The sequence below is a fragment of the Lissotriton vulgaris genome, chromosome 1_1 (genome assembly GCF_964263255.1).
Source record: "Lissotriton vulgaris chromosome 1_1, aLisVul1.2, whole genome shotgun sequence".
NCBI lineage: Eukaryota > Metazoa > Chordata > Amphibia > Caudata > Salamandridae > Lissotriton > Lissotriton vulgaris.
The window spans coordinates 1,668,362,334-1,668,381,654 of record NC_141685.1 but is presented as its reverse complement, the minus strand read 5'-3'; the positions used below and the strand labels follow the sequence as shown (position 1 = coordinate 1,668,381,654).

Below are 19,321 nucleotides of genomic sequence, written 5' to 3'. Positions count from 1 at the left end.
GTCACGCTTTCCTTAGGCTGGTAGCCACCCCGCGCGCGCATACTCATGACGTCAGCGAATAGCGCAGAGTAAGGGTCCTCCTTTAGTGGGTAAATGAAGTTCACGGCGTGGACCGGGTAATTACCGGGCCTGGCTGCGCATGCGCACATCTTTAGGTGAGGCGCAGCTAGTAGGACCTGACACCGGTTAGCGACCTTGCCATATGGCCAGAAATGTTAGTATACAAAAATGCAGATGAGGATGTTAGATTCGGTTAGGAAACAATCTGTATTAGAGTTTTGTTAAGGATAGTCTCTCACACCTGTTGACAATATTGTATCTAATGTCCTGCTGATTTTTGTATAAACTGATTATCGTGCAATTAAACATTTATTGTTTTATATCTTAATAAATACGGCCGGGGGGTCTTGCGACCTCCCGCCTTCCAAAGATAACCATGTTCATGTGTCCGGGGCTTGGTGTGGTCATAGGGAGGGGGCGGCAGCCAGTCACTGACCATGTGAAAAGGGGGGGCTTTTGGCCCCCCCGCACGCATGGCGGTGCGGCGACCGCCCCCTCCCCTGTGCCTCTCGGTGGTGGGGCGTGTCCTCTGGGGTGCGCCCTACCACCGATTGGTTGGCGCCCTCCCTGACCCGGATGGGATTAAATGACATCCAGGCCAGGGGGGCGGGCTGCAGGAGGGGCTGGGTGGGGTGTAACCCCCCCCCCCGGCCCCTCGAGGATAAAGAAGCGGGGAGCGCCCAGGTGACCCCCTTGTTGCCTGGACGCTCCCCCACACCGGTCGTGCCCCGCGCTCAGGGGCTTCTTGTTTTCCCACCCACCATCCCTAGAACAACGCGGTTGATGCTTTACTGTCCGATGTAGTGTGTAATTTGCTAGGATGTCTGTTAGCTTAATTTTCCATTCATAAGAAACTGTATTTGGTTTGTGTATTTTGCTGATGATGCTTTCTCTTACAATTTTTCTCCCCTTTTAGGGACTGGTACTGTAATATGTTATTGGTGTTGCTACTGTGTTTAGGCCTTTTCTCCCTTTGTAGCTCTATGGTATTACGCGTGATGTATGACTTAGTCAGTGTAGTTGTCCTTTTAGAATTTTTTCCCATAGGTCGTCGTATTTATTAGAAATGGGGCATGCGGTAAGGTCATGACCGGTGAGCAGCTATTTTAAGGTCTGAGGGGGCGGGCATCATCCTATGGAGGTTCCCGCCCAGAGGGAGGGGCCATTCGCCCCTCCTAGAACTTCAGGGGCAAGGTAACTGGTGCTTCAAAGGGGCGCGGGTTGGGGAGTAGTCACGCTTTCCTTAGGCTGGTAGCCACCCCGCGCGCGCATACTCATGACGTCAGCGAATGGCGCAGAGTAAGGGCCTTCCTTTAGTGGGTAAATGAAGTTTACGGTGTGGACCGGGTAATTACCGGACCCGGCTGCGCATGCGCACATCTTTATGTGAGGCGCAGCTAGTAGGACCGGACACCGGTTAGCGACCTTGCCATATGGCCAGAAATGTTAGTATACAAAAATGCAGATGAGGATGTTTCATTCGGTTAGGAAACAATCTGTATTAGAGTTTTGTTAAGGATAGTCTCTCACACCTGTTGACAATATTGTATCTAATGTCCTGCTGATTTTTGTATAAACTGATTATCGTGATATTAAAAATTTATTGTTTTATATCTTAATAAATACGGCCGGGGGGTCTTGCGACCTTCCGCCTTCCAAAGATAACCATGTTCATGTTCATGTGTCCGGGGGTTGGTGTGGTCATAGGGAGGGGGCGGCAGCCAGTCACCGACCATGTAAATACAGAGCTCAAAATCTGCGCCAATATCATGGCACATTACAAACCGATCCTCTGTAATGCGATCGGGTGCATACTCTGGCGCACATCGACAACTAGCGACAACGCAGTCATGTGTAATACTGCCCCTGGTTGTCATGTTCTAAGCTGGGTCCTAATAACAGATATATACAGGCATGTAAACCGGGACAGCAGCAGTCCCCTGATATGAAATGGGAGAAAAGCTCAGGTCACAAAGTCAGGACTTGTTAATGAAATCCTGGTTAGGAAGTGTTTTGACTAATTCACTTTAACATAAGATACAGGATCATGTTGTTCAAATGTCTACATGCAGCACAAAGGGCACTGCCTGTAAGAGGAGCATCTCTGCAGGTGTAATCTGTAGATTTGCTGCTGAGGAAAACTGCTTCTCTCAGTTCGTGTGGCAATGTGGCCATGCACATGGCTGCTTTAAGAACAGGCTTCTTACCAGTTTGGTAAGGATACCATGCAGAGCAGTTCTGGAGTAGATCTTTAGATTACTGAGCTAAGCTGAGAAAGAGACCACACCGGGCGTATAAGATTAGAAAAATCCATCATTATGCCCAAATCACCTTCAGGTTTCAGGCCTCGGGCCTTGCTGGCGCGCCACTTAGTTAGATCCTACAATACGAAGTGCAGGTAGTGTACACTTTTACCAAATTGGATGGCGTATTAATGGTGGTCTTCATATTAATGGTGGTCTGCTTGTTTGTATTTAATATCAGAAATTTAAAAAACAATTATTAACTACGTTTTGTGACCCCTTGAAGGACCCATCTGCAGTTAAGATGGATCATTCAAATCAATGCAGCTTTTCCTACAAATTGCAGGCACCACAGTGGCACTTCAGCTGCCAATAGTCGACCTAACATGATGAAGGCTGTGCCTGGGGAATGCTGCTGTCTGAATAGCTGATGGTAAGAGCAAGATTTGTAAAGGAAGTCGCGCCTTCATCCTTGACCATGGATGTATTGCTGTTCACCAGATTGCCATTCCCCCACACTTAGGCATATTACCCCATGAAGTGAACCAGGTTTACTGTAAAAAAGAAAGCAGCCAATTTTTAAAGTTTAGCATTGAAATACACTTACTCCAGCTTTGCTCTTTCCAGGGTTGACACCTAATGAGATCCCAAAAGTAGAAACAGAAGCAGACATGATGGTGATTTACAAGTATCTCTTTGCTTTAATTTCCACTAGGGGCCAACACAACACTGGATAATGTTAATGTATGTGCGACCCCAACAAAATGACTGTGCAAAGCCAGTCACCTACACAGGCACATATTTGGGCAAGACATCATGCATTGCAAATGAATTATCAATTTTTTCGATGTTGTGGCCATCTTCTTCTAATAAGGGTTGTCACGCACATGTTCAAAAATCTTCTTCAAGCCCAGCCAGGTTTCCTCAGCCGTTGGGATGATTTGTGAGGCGGGCAGCACGAATCCATAGCGCCCGGTGTCCCTCAGCTCGAAGGCGAAGGAGTACTTGATGCCGTAATCATAGGACCAGTCGATGCTGCCTCCGCTGGCTTGATCTGAGGAAGAAGAAGAGAGCATCAGAGCTCTGAACTGTCGTATGGTCTTTGCCCAACCTAGGTGCCTAATAGACAAAAGCTCCATCAACCATCAACACGTCAAGGGAAGAAGCTCTGGCAAAAACAAGCGGACAGCCATTCTCAGAATGAAAGCAAAGCAACACAGAAGCAATTTACTTGAAGGAGAAATTTTTGCTGCGGGTTCAACAAGGATTAGTGACAGCTTCTAAATGAAAGAGGCAGTTTGAAGAACTATTTCAACTGGAATAAGACAAACATCACCTAGAAATTTAGCTTTGTGGATTAAGAGAAACCTCTGTGTTAATAGTGAAGCCGGATTTTGTAACCTATAGATTTGCAGAGGTTCTCTCCCATGACTAACATGCTAGACAGTGTGAAACGTTATCTCTCTTTGGTGAAAGTCAAATCAGTCATTTGTTTCTCAGGGTCAAAAATGCCAAACAAATGTCTTTCTTTGTGGATATTTGGAATAAGTTGTAAACTGACCTAGCTGCTGTTACAAGAGCGCACAGGGAGTTGACAATGACCAATGATGCTCACTGACAGACTCAGGGTGATATTAAGAAACATAGACGGTCGCTTGCATGGCACTTATTCACCCCATGCAACGTCAAGGGGATAGGGCGTAAGAAAGATGAAGCTACTCATCAGGGAGTGAGCTCTGCCACTCCACCCAATCAAGTCCAACGCAAACAGGCCTCTGTCGTAGAGAGTCCTTGAGTCAAAGTCCAAATTAAACATTATCTGTGTTTCTACCTCACCTCATCAAACAACCTCTAGTAATTCATTCCAAATAACTACTCCCCCAGCTCATTCCTGCTTGCTCGCAAATAGTGAAAATTCATTTTTTTTGGTTGTCAGGCTGCATAAACTTCAAAATTCTTTAAACACAGAAAGACAAACGTACAAGTATGTACATTGCATCCATGGTTATAGGGTTGGATCCAATCCAATGTGAACCTATGTTTCAAAATTTTGATGTAGAGGCTTTGCATGGTCAGGGTGGACGCAATCGAGGGTATTTTATTTCCTGACTTTACAAAATATTGCAATTGTTATGTATTAAAGTATTTTAACCTCCCAAATACAAGAAAGTCCTGACTTCGGAAAATTCAGAAACTGAAAAACAACATGATCTTTTTAGTTGCCTGAGAGTGAAATGACCTGCTTTGGGAACAAATGGTAGGGATAGAACGAATAGGCTTGTATTTGCGCTACGATTGCAGACTGCACAGAAAATGTTTTTTTTATTTTTAAATGAGGCCTTAAAGGTGATTTGATTAGTCTTGGTACCAGGATAACTTTGAATGAACTCATGACCAATATCAATATATGGATAACAAGCTAGTTATTCGCGTAGTGTTGGTTCAAGAAATAATTCTGCAGGATGTGATTGATACTGACAAAAGATAGATTGTCCCCGAGCACATATATGCAACTTCTTATATTGTCTCAAGAGAAAAGATAACCACAGTCAAATCAATGTTCTTTCAAAGTCCATTGAGTCAAAATCCTATAATTTCCATTTCTTTTCTCTTCATAGGAAAATGGATTGATTTCTAATTAATAATTGAGGAATAACTGTCTTCTGGAATTGGCCCGTATGATTTCGTAACGGATTGAATTTTCTGCCCTGAAGAAGTCTTTTGGGTGATTGTACCCTTTGACGAAACACGTGTTGGCATTGGTCTTTTTTGATCTATTGGCTACATTCTGTATGAACTTGATGAAGACTATGAAGAATATTCTGATGTATGAAGAGAAAAGAAATGGAAATTAAAGGAATTTGACTCAATGGACTTTGAAAGAACATTGATTTGACCGTGGTTATCTTTTCTCTTGAGACAATATAAGAAGTTGCATATATGTGCTCGGGGACAATCTATCTTTTGTCATTGAATTCTCCGTTTACAGAGGAGTCTTTTTGGGGACGCAGGTGGCCGCTTTCCCCTGTTCCCTTGAGCCATCTTATTAGGAGAATACTAAATTAGTTATTGTTGCGCAAAAGTTACCCAGCCACTTTCTGTTTTGTTTTGTGATTGATACTGGTTATGAGCCCAACTATGAAAACGCAACTATGGTATCGAGTAGACTACTGCCTTTCCAGATGACATGGATGTGACGACTGGACCTGTGTGGACACAAATCCTAATATTCTGTGTAATCCTTGTTCTTCCATTATGGGCCAAACTGAAGGATCAACGCGGACGACATTTTCGACATCTATTACATCTATGAAGAGCTGAATAAATATGATATTCCGTAGCACGGACAGGTGTTACCTCTCGAGCAGAGGATCACTCTTACGGATATTAGCCTATTCCTCCACACGGAGTAAAGTTTGTTAAAAGGTATTTATAAACCAAAGTTTCCATATATTTCTCTATTTTTGCAAAATAACCGCCTTTTTACTTTAAACAATACTCATTCCACTTATTGGCTGTTGTCTTTTCAGCGGACTTTAAAGTGAAGCAGTTTTATTTACTATTAATATTTTTTACAGATCAACAGATGTTTTTTAGGTCTGGGCTGACAGCACAAGTCACAGCCAGAAGTATTGTTACCAGTTTTTTAAAGTGTATGTAGAGTAATCTTTGGCTCCAGCTAGAGGAGCACTACTCTGTCACCTCATGCTGTTTGGCATATCATTCCTCCCACTAGGGGGTGCCTCTAATGGAATGCATGAGAGTCTTTTTTACAACTGGAAATACACTCATTCATCACACTGTCATGTTCAGTATTTTGGGCATGATTTAAAGTTGGCAGTAGGTCCTACCCCACCAGGGCAATGGAATAAATGACTCTGTTGCCCTGGTGGAGGTCCCGACAACCAATTTTTGCATTGTCTGTCAGGCCGACGGACATTTCAAGCCTTGACAGGAACTGCCATCAAGGCAGTTCTTTCCAATCTGTTGTAACTTTGCTCTACAGGTCAGTCAAACATGACGGAACCATACAGCAAGTAACAATTTCTTTTTTATTTTCAAAAGAAAACCCCATAGCGGGGTTTTGTTTTTGAAAATCAAAGAAACAGTGCCTCCTTCATCTTCGAAGTTAATTCCCATGGCGAGGGAAGCATTTTGCAGGTTTCACTGCCCCTTGCCACCCGGGTTTTCCTGGTAGTGACAGGCAGTAAAAACTGATCTGTATGTCCCCCCATCTAAATTAGTTGGGCAGTCATAAAAGTCAACCTCTGATGGCCCTCACTTCATCAGGCCATAGGAGGGGTGCAAGCACAGTGGAGACTGAGTAGTATCCAATGTCGTTAAACCAGGCAGACTATTATGTTGGCAGAAAAACTCTTTTGCCATTGCGATGGAGTATCCTTTCTGCCAACATACTAATCGTCCCATTTATTAGGTCTCGCCTAGACGAAAGCAAAAGCGAAGCTTTTGCTGTCTATGCGAGACAACTTATGTTGCCACTTTTCTGGGAATGGTGTGGACATCAGACTGTTACGAGCTTTTTCTGCTGTAGTCAGGCTGTCACGAGCTTCTCCTTTGGAGATTTGACCTCGTGAGCGCGCCTTGACTGCATCTAATGGGCCGTGCGCTTCCTTTAGTCAGTTTCACTTTGTTTCATTTCACTTTGAAAGTGCAGGCGTCAATGTGTCTGGTAGTTGTTCATGTGGAGTGCCTTCTGACCTCGTGAGCGCGCCTTGACTGCATCTAATGTGTGTGGCTTTTTTTTTCAACGTGGCCCGGGCGCTTGCTTCAGTCAGTTTCACTTTTAAGGTGCAGGCGTCAATGGGTCTGGTACTTGTTTTATTTCCATTTAATGCTCTTTGGAACAACAATTTTATATTACTTGTGTGTATTACCACTGGCCAGAATTTCAAAGACTTATATTCACGCAGGTGAAATAATACTATTGTGATTAGGGCCGATTTTTGGAGTCTGACCGTTTATTTCCTCCTGTTACATGTGGTATAATTTTAAGCAAATGATTGGCGTGGCAGATATGATGTAAGGCGCCCACTGCCCCAAATGAAATCACATGAAGTGGTATATCACAACTTCTGGACTAAGAGGTGTGGTTCTTCAATTTTTTTATCCTGTACCCCCGGTAATGCCTGGCTCCTGTTGTCACACAGGGGATGCAGCTACCCTTCCTCCTTCTGTTCCGGGGACCTGCAGCTTCCAGCTCCCCCCTCCTAACATCAAGCCCCGTTTTTATTTTACCGAATCACATGCTCATGCTGCTGCCTGGTTTGTCTACATGCACACAGGCAGAATCACTCGGTACAAAATGGCTCCTGTTCACTCGTCAGTACGGTCTTGCGCCGCCCCACCTTCCCCCTGCCAAATACATTCATTCCAAATACTGCTTATTTTCATATCAGACTGACTTCTCACATCTGGGATAGCAGGGGCACCTTCCACAGTGATTAGTGCTTCACAAAAAATAATTCTCGGCTAGCGCTCAGAAGCCTTGAAGCTTTGATTGAATGACACTGCAGTTTGATGCCCCGCTCGTTTTTTGATGCTATGCGTTCCAGACACTGATTTTATTAAGACTCACTTGGAGCTCTAAACTGTCACTTGATCTTTCTTTGGGTCATTTCGTTTGCCCGGAAGGACTAACATATCTGTGAAACCCTCTTCTTTTATAGTTTGAGCATCGTCTTCGTTTAGCAGGATAACATTATACATTTGAAAATACAAATATCCGGGAAGAGCAGAGAGCAAATCTCCGCGATGTTGGGCATTCTCCTATCATAAAGGAAGCGTGTTGGTGGGACCTGTGGCATCTAACGCATCATTTAACCCTATATGCGTGGGCACCTACCACAATAATGTATAGGATGAGTTTGTTCCGTTCCCGTTTTTAATTTGATGTAAAACTCAAATCACTGCACACTCTCTACTACACACTCTCTACTACAGTCACTACTCTCTACTACACACTCCCTACTACAGTCACTACTCTCTACTACACATTCTGCTACACACTCTCTACTACAGTCACTACTCTCTGCTACGCACTCTACTCTCTACTACACACTCTACTACACACTCTCTACTACACACTCTACTACACACTCTCTACTACAGTCACTACTCTCTGCTACGCGCTCTACTCTCTACTACACACTCTACTACACACTCTACTACACACTCTACTACACACTCTCTACTACACACTCTACTACACACTCTCTACTACAGTCGCTACTCTCTACTACACACTGTACTACACACTCTACTACAGTCACTACTCTCTACTACACACTACTACACACTCTCTACTACAGTCACTACTCTCTACTACACACTCACTACACACTCACTACTACAGCCACTACTCTCTTCGACACACTCTATACTAGACACTCTCTACTACACACTATCTACTACAGTCACTACTCTCTACTACACACTGTACTACACACTCTACTACAGTCACTACTCTCTACTACACACTACTACACACTCTCTACTACAGTCACTACTCTCTACTACACACTCTACTACACACTCACTACACACTCACTACTACAGCCACTACTCTCTTCGACACACTCTATACTAGACACTCTCTACTACACACTATCTACTACAGTCACTACTTACTACACTCTCTACTACACACTCTACTACACACTCTACTACACACTCTACTACACACTCTACATTACACACTCTACATTACACACTCTACATTACACACTCTACATTACACACTCTCTACTACACACTCTACACTACACACTCTACACTACACACTCTACTACACTCTACTACACACTCTGCTACACACACGCTCTACTACACACTCTACTACACACCCTCTAATACTCTCTACTACTCTACTACACATTCTCTACTACTCTACTACACACTCACTACTTTGTACTACACTCTACTACAGACTCTCCACTCTCTACTCCACACTCTCTACTTCAATCTCTCTACCTCAATCTCTCTATCTCAATCTCTCTACCTCAATCTCTCTACTTCAATCTCTCTACTTCACATTCTGTATTACACACTCTCTACTACACACTCACTACTCTCTACTACACACTCTCTACTACACACTCTACTACACTCCCTACTACACATTCTCCTACACACTCTACTACACACTCTACTACACACTCACCACTCTACTACACACTCACTAGTCTCTACTGCTCACTCTCTACTACACACTCTCTACTACACACTCTCTACTACACACTCTCTACTACACACTCTCTACTACACACTCTCTAGTACACACTCTAGTACACACTCTAGTACACACTCACTACTCTACTACACACTCTACTACTCACTACTCTCTCTACTCACTCTCTACTACTCACTCTCTACTACAGTCACTACTCTCTACTACACTCACTACTACACACTCACTACTCTACTACACACTCACTACTCTCTACTACACACTCACTACTCTCTACTACACACTCACTACTCTCTACTACACACTCTACTACTCACTTACTACTCTCTACTCACTCTATACTACTCACTACTACTCACTCTACTACTCTCTCTACTACTCACTCTCTACTACTCACTCTCTACTGCTCATGACAATGCCATTTATTTATCTGTTTCCAAAACCAACACATAAATAAAACATTTGTCATTTACAATGCCAAAAGCGCTAACTTTTGCAAAGGCGAGACCGTTGCATTGTAAATGCTTGTTCTATAAAGAATGCAATATTTTGCTAGGAAAATGGGTACCCAACACTAGCGTGCTACACCACTTTGTGTTCTACTGATGCACCCTCAACAGGACATCAACATTTACCATAAAATAATCATATCCCAAATGGAGCGAGGTTGCTTCATACAAAATCAAAGCGAATAAACAGACTACTGATGTAAAAGTAAATCACTCACAGATGGTCGAGCAGATGGTTCCCACTTTGTACCTGGTGCCGTACAGGGAAGTAATGGCATTGGCAGCAGATCTTGCCACAGCATCCTGCGGAAATAATAGTTGTAACTTGTTGGCACTGGGTCTTGCAGTTTTTGAGTGTGTTCAAAGCAAATGGTAAACTCATGGTAGGGCTTTTAACTTGTGGCCTTCAGCTCACACAGAAACATCAGAAAAGAGCACATTAACCCACTGAACTATCTACATCATTTCACCTGGATGAGCATGACCTCGAATTATGAAGAAAATGCCAGAAGTCAAACCCTTTACTTACCAAGATCTACTCGGCAACAGCTCAAGAAGACGGTGGTATAGTTAATCCTCCAAAGTGTACAATTCAGGCCATTTCACAAAGCAGGCATGGGTGTGCTGTGGGGACAACATCATCAAAATAAACACAATGGTGTGCTGCACCATTGAATTTGGCCCAGGGCCTGATCTATTGTTCCAGTCTAAGTGATAAACAAAGAGGCAAGTTTTGTGTTCGGGATGGTGTCTCTAAGGATGGAGTCTTGAAGCGTAGCCAGGGGCTTGACTCCTGTTCTTGATAGAACAGCAAACACAATTTGAAAGTGAGGCTGTGGGCAAGCATGCAAGAGTGACGTCAGTGGTCTTGTCTAGGACCTGACTATTTGGCATGGACAGAATGGAGCATTTGTGATGTGGCAAACATAGACCCCTTTCTCATTGGGAAGGGCTGACCAGATTGGGTTCGGTACCAATAGAGCATCTTATGTCAAACCTACTCCTCACAAGCTTAGGGTGTAAAATAAATTATGCTGCATAAAGGCTCTGGGATATCTTCACTTCAGATTGAGTAAAAAAAAACAATAATCCTTCTAGACACTCTTAATTACCTCTTAAAATGCCTTTTTTTCTGGATGAGTCACACATCAATAAATATAATGTGAGCCTTAACTAGCCAGAAAATAAGTATTTTGTCCAGTACAAAATGGTGGAATAGATCAAATCCTGGCACATGTTTCGCTCTTGTCAAAGCTCATCAAAGAGCAGGACCTTATTCTAGACATGGGCCAGGCACCCACTCCAGATAAACCAGCTGCTCAAGGGCTTACGGTGTGCATAGCAAACTCACTATGCAGCCCAATACGTCTCATTATCTTGATAGTCGTGCCTTCATTGTCTACAGGGCACAATAACTTTGCGTGATTCACAAAATTAGAAGTTGTGCTGGCACAAACTCTTCAATAAATCTCCCTCTGTGTTGTCTCTGTAAACTTTGTAACAAATGTAAAAAGGCACAACTACTAGATTTGTAAATAAACACAAATGTGTACCATATTTATAGTTGTGATAGAAACGGGCAGAGAAATGCTGCAGAATGCTCTATTAGGAAATTTGTCGATTTGTCGATTTGCCTCCGTGCTACCCCACACGCTGCTCCGCGGAGCAGCGTGTGGGGTAGCACGGAGGCAAACTTGTCCTGAGTCTATTGCAAAGTTAGCAATCAACCCCAGACGTACTTGAATGCTCATGAAGCAAGCCATCTTTATACAATGAGTCATGCAAATGCATGGTCTGAATACCCCTGTAGGCACATTATAGCCTTTATTTAGTATTAAGACACTGTAAATAGTCCTGCACTTTTGGTTATTTACACGAATCATAGAAATACGTGAGTAAGGTGGGGAAGTTGTGCCCCCGTCCTGAAGAAGGAGCACATGCTCCGAAACATGTCGACGCACACCAGAGGTACTGTCCATAGTCACGACAGCTAATTACCTCACACTGCACTTCTTTTAACAGTACCAGCCCGGGGTTATGAATAAAGTTTTTTTCTGTACACCCACGAGCCAGGTACTTTTTAAACCTTCACTATATCCCACCACTCACATTTAAGTACCCCTACCACTTGCATCACACACACCACACATAGTCTAACTTTCAGTGCTCCCACGTAGTCGTAGGTCGCAGCACGCAGCATCCCGTTAGAGGGGTGCGAAGACCCCTATGATGAAGCATGACACCAAGGGGCCTGTTGGTGTGTGAGGGGTATTTTACAAAACACTGTGTGTCCCCACACTTATGGTAGACACATTTCCCTTTCCACTGTAAGTAGGATTCCTTTTGTTTATGTAACAGTGCCCGTGGAGTAAGAATCCTACCCCTGTACTCTACCTCCCTCCTATTGTTTTTTTGACACTAGAGTTTAAGCTGTTGCACAAGTGACTGCTTGTTTGTCAGTATTTTTAAGTGGACCCTACTGCTGTGACGAGTCCACAAGAATAGCCACCAAGTCGACTGTATGTCTAGTATTTATAATTTTTTTAACACAAGAGTAGAGTGAAATATATACCTCTGACATGTGGAATGCCTTTTGAACTTTTTCAAGTCTTCCTTAGTAGAAACATGTTGACCACATAAGATAGGGCGATTATAATAACCCCTATCCACTCATTTTTAACTCTATCCAACGGGGGCACCAGAATAAAGGACAATTTTCACAGACCATGAGAAAGTTTTAGATTACACTTCTTTCCCTACTCTTGCACTCTGCCCCTCACTCCTATACATTGACATTGCTCATCCTTATAACAAAACACCTCCGCTCCTCCCCTTGGGAGCTGTAGCCCACACTGGGTTCTCTGCGTTCGCAGTGTGAGGAGGGAACCCAATGATGAAGCATGTCACCTTCGGGTGAGTGAGGGTTCTCGTCCTAACAGCGCAGTGCTCCATTTTACTGTGTCCATTCCTTCTTACCCCACCTACGTACATAGCGTGTGTTATACTGCAGATTTATTAAAACATATGTGCAGGTCCCCCATTCTTTGAGATAAATGTTGCCTAATACATTGACAATGAGGAGGAGTAACATTTGGGTTCTATCCTGGACACCGGCTAGATAAAAATGGGAAAGTCTTCATACAAAAGGACAATCTGTACTTAACTAGACAGTAATCTGCTCAGCTTCAGCTGAGACTACCTCTGTTATTGACTAAGATTCTGTTTTATACAGTGCATGTGCTTTCTCCATTTTTGCCTCTCCCTCTACAGTATTGCAAAGACCTCTATAATTACATTAATGGAAGAGATTGGAGTGAATGTTCACCATCGCCATTTTGGATGGAAATTTAATTGTTGCCAATGTTCAAATCTTACAAAAAGGACTTGCAATTGAAATCTACTCTGCTTTCTTCAGAGTAAAGTCTTTCTCACTGTAAAATCCAGAGGCTTCTTGCCTGCTGAGCGACCGATGCCAAAAATGCTTCTTTTGACCACAACGGGGGCACTTTCATCAAAATAGATTGCAGATCGACCCATTATGTGATGGATGTCTGGTGGACCCGTCAGACTTTTCATTTTCATGGACAAAAGCAATGTCCCTGAAGCGCTGGGACCTTTCTCTCAATGCATGGACGGAATTTGAACATTCCCATCAGCATAAAAAACACTGATGGAAATGACATCAGAAATGACCACCATAAATATGGTGAACCCCCTCAAGTCAGTCTTAATGGCGGTTAAGAGGAATGGTGGTGTTCCCTAAAGAACAGCCTGCTTCAAAATACGGGTCTTTGGGGGGGGGAGCAAAAGCTGCAGCCTGTCCCCCCAGGTGACTTCAAGTAATCAGTTCATGCAATAGTAGTCATGGATAGGTTAGGAGGGAGGTGGAGGCAGGGCGCAGTGATAAGTATATATTAGATTTTGCTGTGTATTAGGGGAAGCCTTGTTGAGGTAGCTAATAAGTAAGGGAGCGGTAGGGCAGTGCATTGTTAGGCCCACCAACCCACCCTAGATCATTTTCTATCTTTTTCTTTGATATAACCTTCATGATAGTAACACTTTCTGCCATGATAGAACAGGTTGTAGCAATTGAGAGGCGCTTTGGGGGGATGGGCAGTCAGTTGCTGGAGTATCCACCCTTCGGGGGAAGAGTGAACCGAGAGGGTGAAGAGGGGATTGTTGGAGAAAACTGTCCATCTGAAGTTCTTCTTTATTTTGAGTTCAAGCTAAAAATAGGAGATTCTAGCGAAATAAAGTTATTAAAAAATAATGGTGTAAAATGAGCACAGCAGTGAGACAGTGGCATCTAGCCCGCATCTACCAGCTGTTAATATTGTACAGCAGCAGAACAGAAAGATGGCGACTACTCAGGGTGATTTAATTCAATGTATGTTTTTAAGAAAGAGTTCTAAACATCCAGACACCTAAACCTGAGTTGAAAAAAGACAGTATATTTCTAGAAAGCAAATCAATAACATCTTGAAAATTAACAGGGAAAAAAACAGATGAAAGTCCAATATTCTGAACAAAATAGTTGAGATTCACATTGTGGAAGGCTGCAGCATACATTGGCCTCCAGACACTAATTCAAGGGCCTATTCCTGGGAGACTTGGGGCACAATGTAGCCCTGGTCCGTAATACAACATGCCTCCCAGAGGCTGGCCTTGGGAGACCAGACCAGCATGAAACCTACAAAATTGTCATCTTGCACAGCTGTAACCAGTCTATTGCTTTAAACTCCAATAATGCAGCTGCCTGAAAGGAAATACAAAAATGGGGTCTGATTGACTGGAGAGGTCGAAGAGTTTCAGAATAAAGACCCTCTGGCGTGTTCTCAATACATAACCCTCTGTAAAGCCAACCAAACAGAGAATAACAAACAGGTCTAACAGTAGGTGAAACAACAATAACAGGATTGGGGGTCACTCACCAGCTCGGACTTGTCTGCTGGGTTGGTGCATTTGTATCCAAAGGGGTACATGAGGAGCTGGGAGTAGCTGTGGATGGTGAGGAAGGCCTTGAAGTTTCCGTGACTCCTTATGAAGTTTGCGACAGACTTCACCTCGACTTCAGACTCAGCACTGGGCCCGTGGTATGTGTCCGAGCAAGGTTCCGCACTGGTGCCGGGCCCTAGTGACAGGGAAAGAAGTGATATTATCATAGGAAGAGAGGTAGGAAAAGGAGGAGGATCTATGTAAAGAAAGAAGGAAAGAAAGAAGTATAAAAAGACTGAAGTAGGAGGAGCATGAGTAAGGAAGGAAGGATGAATGAAGAAGGAACAATGGAAGCGAGGGAAACAGAGTAGAAGGAAAGATGGAGGAGTAAGAGAAAAAGAAAAGAAAATGGAAGGAAGGAAGAAGGAGCAGCAGAGGAAGGGAAGAAGAAAAGAAGGGGCAGAGGGAGGGATCCACGGATTAAGGAAGAAAGGAAAGGGGGGAAGAAGAAGTAAGGAAAAATGAAAGCGAGAAAGAAATTAAGGCACGAAGTAAGGATGGGTTGAAGGAAAGAACGGCAGAGCGAGAGAGTGAAAAAGGAAGGGGGTGACAGGAAGAAAGAAATGAAGGGAGGAAGGGAGAGAGCAATGCAAGTAGCAAGAGAAAGTGGAAGGAAGAAAGGCCCTAAAAACCTGGATCTTCAGTGCATCGGACACTCTGCAAAACTCTGATCTGATTCCCTGTTTCTTACCGTTCAGTAGTTAACCAGGCCTTTTGCTTCCATCTCTGGGTTCCGTTTAGCGCCATGGTGCTCCTCAGATTGACAGTTGTGCTCGATAAATGTGCTATTACATTACATTACATAATGACAGTAAGCCATTAAGGAAAGTAAGGCAGGAGGTATGAGTAGGATTGTGGGAGGAAGAAAGCAAGGGAGTTAAGAGAGAGCAGGGAAGAAAGGAAGGGTGGTGAGTATTGCAGGATGGAGGCAGAAGGAGGATGGAAGCGATGTAGGAGAGGAAGGAAGCAGGGTAAATGGAGCAAAGGCAGTGGAGAGGCATTGGGAACTAAAGAAAGTAAAGGGGAAGTAAGAAAGCAATGATGTGGGACAGGGATAAAGAAGAAGGGAAGAAAGAAAGAACGACAGAAAGGATGGGGTGGGGCTTAGGAATGAATGAAGAGATGTTGGAAGACCAATGGAGGGGCGCAGTTAATGAGGTCCAAGTAATTGTTTGTTTATGGGGTTATGCCCCAAAGTAACACTATATGTAAAATGACCACATCAAAAAAGACGGCACCAGCTTCTACCTCCGAATCCGGCATCCCAGTTCCGATTGGGGTCTGCGCCGACACACAGACTGCCGGACTTCTTAGAGCGGGTCTTGCGCCACATGCGGTTCTGAAAGACAGAAGATAGAGGCAATGACCCGGGTAGGGGACAACTTTCAGCTGACGAGTCACTGACACATTCCTTTCCCACAGAGAATTCTGCCATTCCTCTCTAATCGGGACACAAATACTCGGCTGACCGCCGGTGGTCCATATTTCAAACTCGTCTTTGAGTCCCACGTAACCTACGCCAAGCGCGCGGACACAGGGGTCGTGCATGCTCTAACATGGGCATGTGAACAAGAGTATTTGGGGAAAGTATATTTCGGGAGCCCTTGGCTCTGGCAGGGAGTCTCGAAAATACACTTTACCCAGATATTCGAAGCCTGTTATTAGAACATTAAAGGGGGAGAAGATGTGGTCCGTCAGCTACACTGCCGACTTTGGTGCTCGTAATCAGGGTTCGAGCCTCGGGTCGCGTCCACATCCTGTGATTCTGGGCAAATCGCTTAATTTCTCGGTGCCTGAAAGTGTAACGTAACCGGTGCTCATGTAAAGGGCTCCTATACCTTCAAGTCGAGTTTGTGCTATATAAATATGCAACAAAAAACAAAACAACACAAAAAGTCTGGTCCATCAATCTGGTCAATGATCTTCTTGACAATTTCCAGTCTGGCTTCATTCAAAACTGCAGCATGAAATAGCCCTGCTGCAAGTGATTGATGACGCGCTGCGGATACTCGATTCGGGGCAGTCTTGTCTTCTAATTCTCCTTCACCTTTCTGCAGCCTTTAACACTGTCAACCACAACACTCTCCTTAACACTTCAACCGAGAATGGGCTTGGGGGGCACTGTGCTTAAATGGTTTGCTTCCTTCCTCTCTGATAGATCCCAAATGATCAAAATAGCGAACAGTCTTTCATCTCCTTTGGCGGTAGGTAAAGGTGTTCCTCAAGGCTCTATACTTGCACCCGCTGTGTTCAACCTCTATTTGGAACCATTGGGAAATCTCCTAAGTAAATCCGGATCCGCTATCATCTCTATGCGGACAACACTCAAATCTACCTTAAGGTGGCCTCCTCTCATGATCTCTCCATCCTAAACTCTACTCTTGACTCCATTCAAAACTGGATGTTAACTCATCAACTGATTCTGAATCCCTCCAAAACTGAATTCCTCCTCCTCTCCTCCTCACTTTTTCCTCAGCCGGTTCAATCATGGATGGATCAGATGAATCTACTTAACAATAAACCTATCATTGTCGACAGCGCAAAATCCCTTGGTGTCATACTCGACAAAAAACTCAATCTACTCTCCCACATCAATTCCATTGCAAAGTCTGCTCAATACCAACTGCGCCTTCTTTGGGGGATTAGTCGCTTCTTCCCGGAGCAAGGCCTTAAAACCCTGGTCCAATCGCTGGTTCTCTCTAGATTAGACTACTGCAATTCTCTTCTTACTGGTCTCCCCAAATCCCACCTGTCCCCCCTTAAATCTGTTCTCCATTCAGCAGCACGTTTCATATATGAGGCCAAAAGAACCGACCACATCACACCCATTTTATCCACCCTTCGTTGGCTTCCCATCGTGGCAAGATCTATCTACAAGACTGCCTGTATCACCCACAAAGCCTTGCACTCCTCCTCTCCTCGCTACCTGGTGAATAAACTGAAACTCTCTGGAGACTCTAGACCATCACGTAATACAGAAAATGTATTGTTTGAACCTCCCACTTTCAAAAAGGAAAGATCAATGACCCAATCCTTTTCAGGCAACGCAGTGAGAATCTGGAACTCACTTCCGCCTCAGCTCCGGACCACCACCTCTTCCCGGTCCTTCAAAACTGACCTCAAAGTTCTCCTCCTTCAAAGCCACTTCCAAATCTAATTCATGCCTTCTCTATTCTCCTTTGGCGGTAGGTAAAGGTGTTCCTCAAGGCTCTATACTTGCACCCGCTGTGTTCAACCTCTATTTGGAACCATTGGGAAATCTCCTAAGTAAATCCGGATCCGCTATCATCTCTATGCGGACAACACTCAAATCTACCTTAAGATGGCCTCCTCTCATGATCTCTCCATCCTAAACTCTACTCTTGACTCCATTCAAAACTGGATGTTAACTCATCAACTGATTCTGAATCCCTCCAAAACTGAATTCCTCCTCCTCTCCTCCTCACTTTTTCCTCAGCCGGTTCAATCATGGATGGATCAGATGAATCTACTTAACAATAAACCCATCATTGTCGACAGCGCAAAATCCCTTGGTGTCATACTCGACAAAAAACTCAATCTACTCTCCCACATCAATTCCATTGCAAAGTCTGCTCAATACCAACTGCGCCTTCTTTGGGGGATTAGTCGCTTCTTCCCGGAGCAAGGCCTTAAAACCCTGGTCCAATCGCTGGTTCTCTCTAGATTAGACTACTGCAATTCTCTTCTTACTGGTCTCCCCAAATCCCACCTGTCCCCCCTTAAATCTGTTCTCCATTCAGCAGCACGTTTCATATATGAGGCCAAAAGAACCGACCACATCACACCCATTTTATCCACCCTTCGTTGGCTTCCCATCGTGGCAAGATCTATCTACAAGACTGTCTGTATCACCCACAAAGCCTTGCACTCCTCCTCTCCTCGCTACCTGGTGAATAAACTGAAACTCTCTGGAGACTCTAGACCATCACGTAATACAGAAAATGTATTGTTTGAACCTCCCACTTTCAAAAAGGAAAGATCAATGACCCAATCCTTTTCAGGCAACGCAGTGAGAATCTGGAACTCACTTCCGCCTCAGCTCCGGACCACCACCTCTTCCCGGTCCTTCAAAAACTGACCTCAAAGTTCTCCTCCTTCAAAGCCACTTCCAAATCTAATTCATGCCTTCTCTATTCCCTGAAGGAAGTTCTTCCACTATAGGAAATTCTGTACTCCATGCCTTTTGAAGTGCCTTTCCAGTGTGTTCTTATGTTTTGAGTGTCTTTCATTGATTGCAGAATTATTCCTTTACTTGTATCTTGTATGTCTATGTAACTTGCACACAT

At 44.0% G+C, this 19,321-nt stretch overlaps 1 protein-coding gene across 1 annotated transcript in view; it reads right to left on the bottom strand.

The window, feature by feature from the left end:
- Positions 1 to 2,981: 2,981 nt before the first annotated feature.
- The window catches only part of CPA2 (carboxypeptidase A2), a 48,907-nt gene continuing 32,567 nt past the window's right edge, over positions 2,982 to 19,321 (bottom strand). Inside the window, exons 8-11 of the mRNA XM_086918909.1 lie at positions 16,263 to 16,353; positions 14,951 to 15,150; positions 10,238 to 10,322; positions 2,982 to 3,357 (exon numbers count right to left, since the gene is read on the bottom strand). Of these exons, the coding sequence (XP_086775035.1) occupies positions 3,170 to 3,357; positions 10,238 to 10,322; positions 14,951 to 15,150; positions 16,263 to 16,353 (564 nt within the window). The 3' untranslated portion in view covers positions 2,982 to 3,169. The remainder of the gene's footprint in view (positions 3,358 to 10,237; positions 10,323 to 14,950; positions 15,151 to 16,262; positions 16,354 to 19,321) is intronic.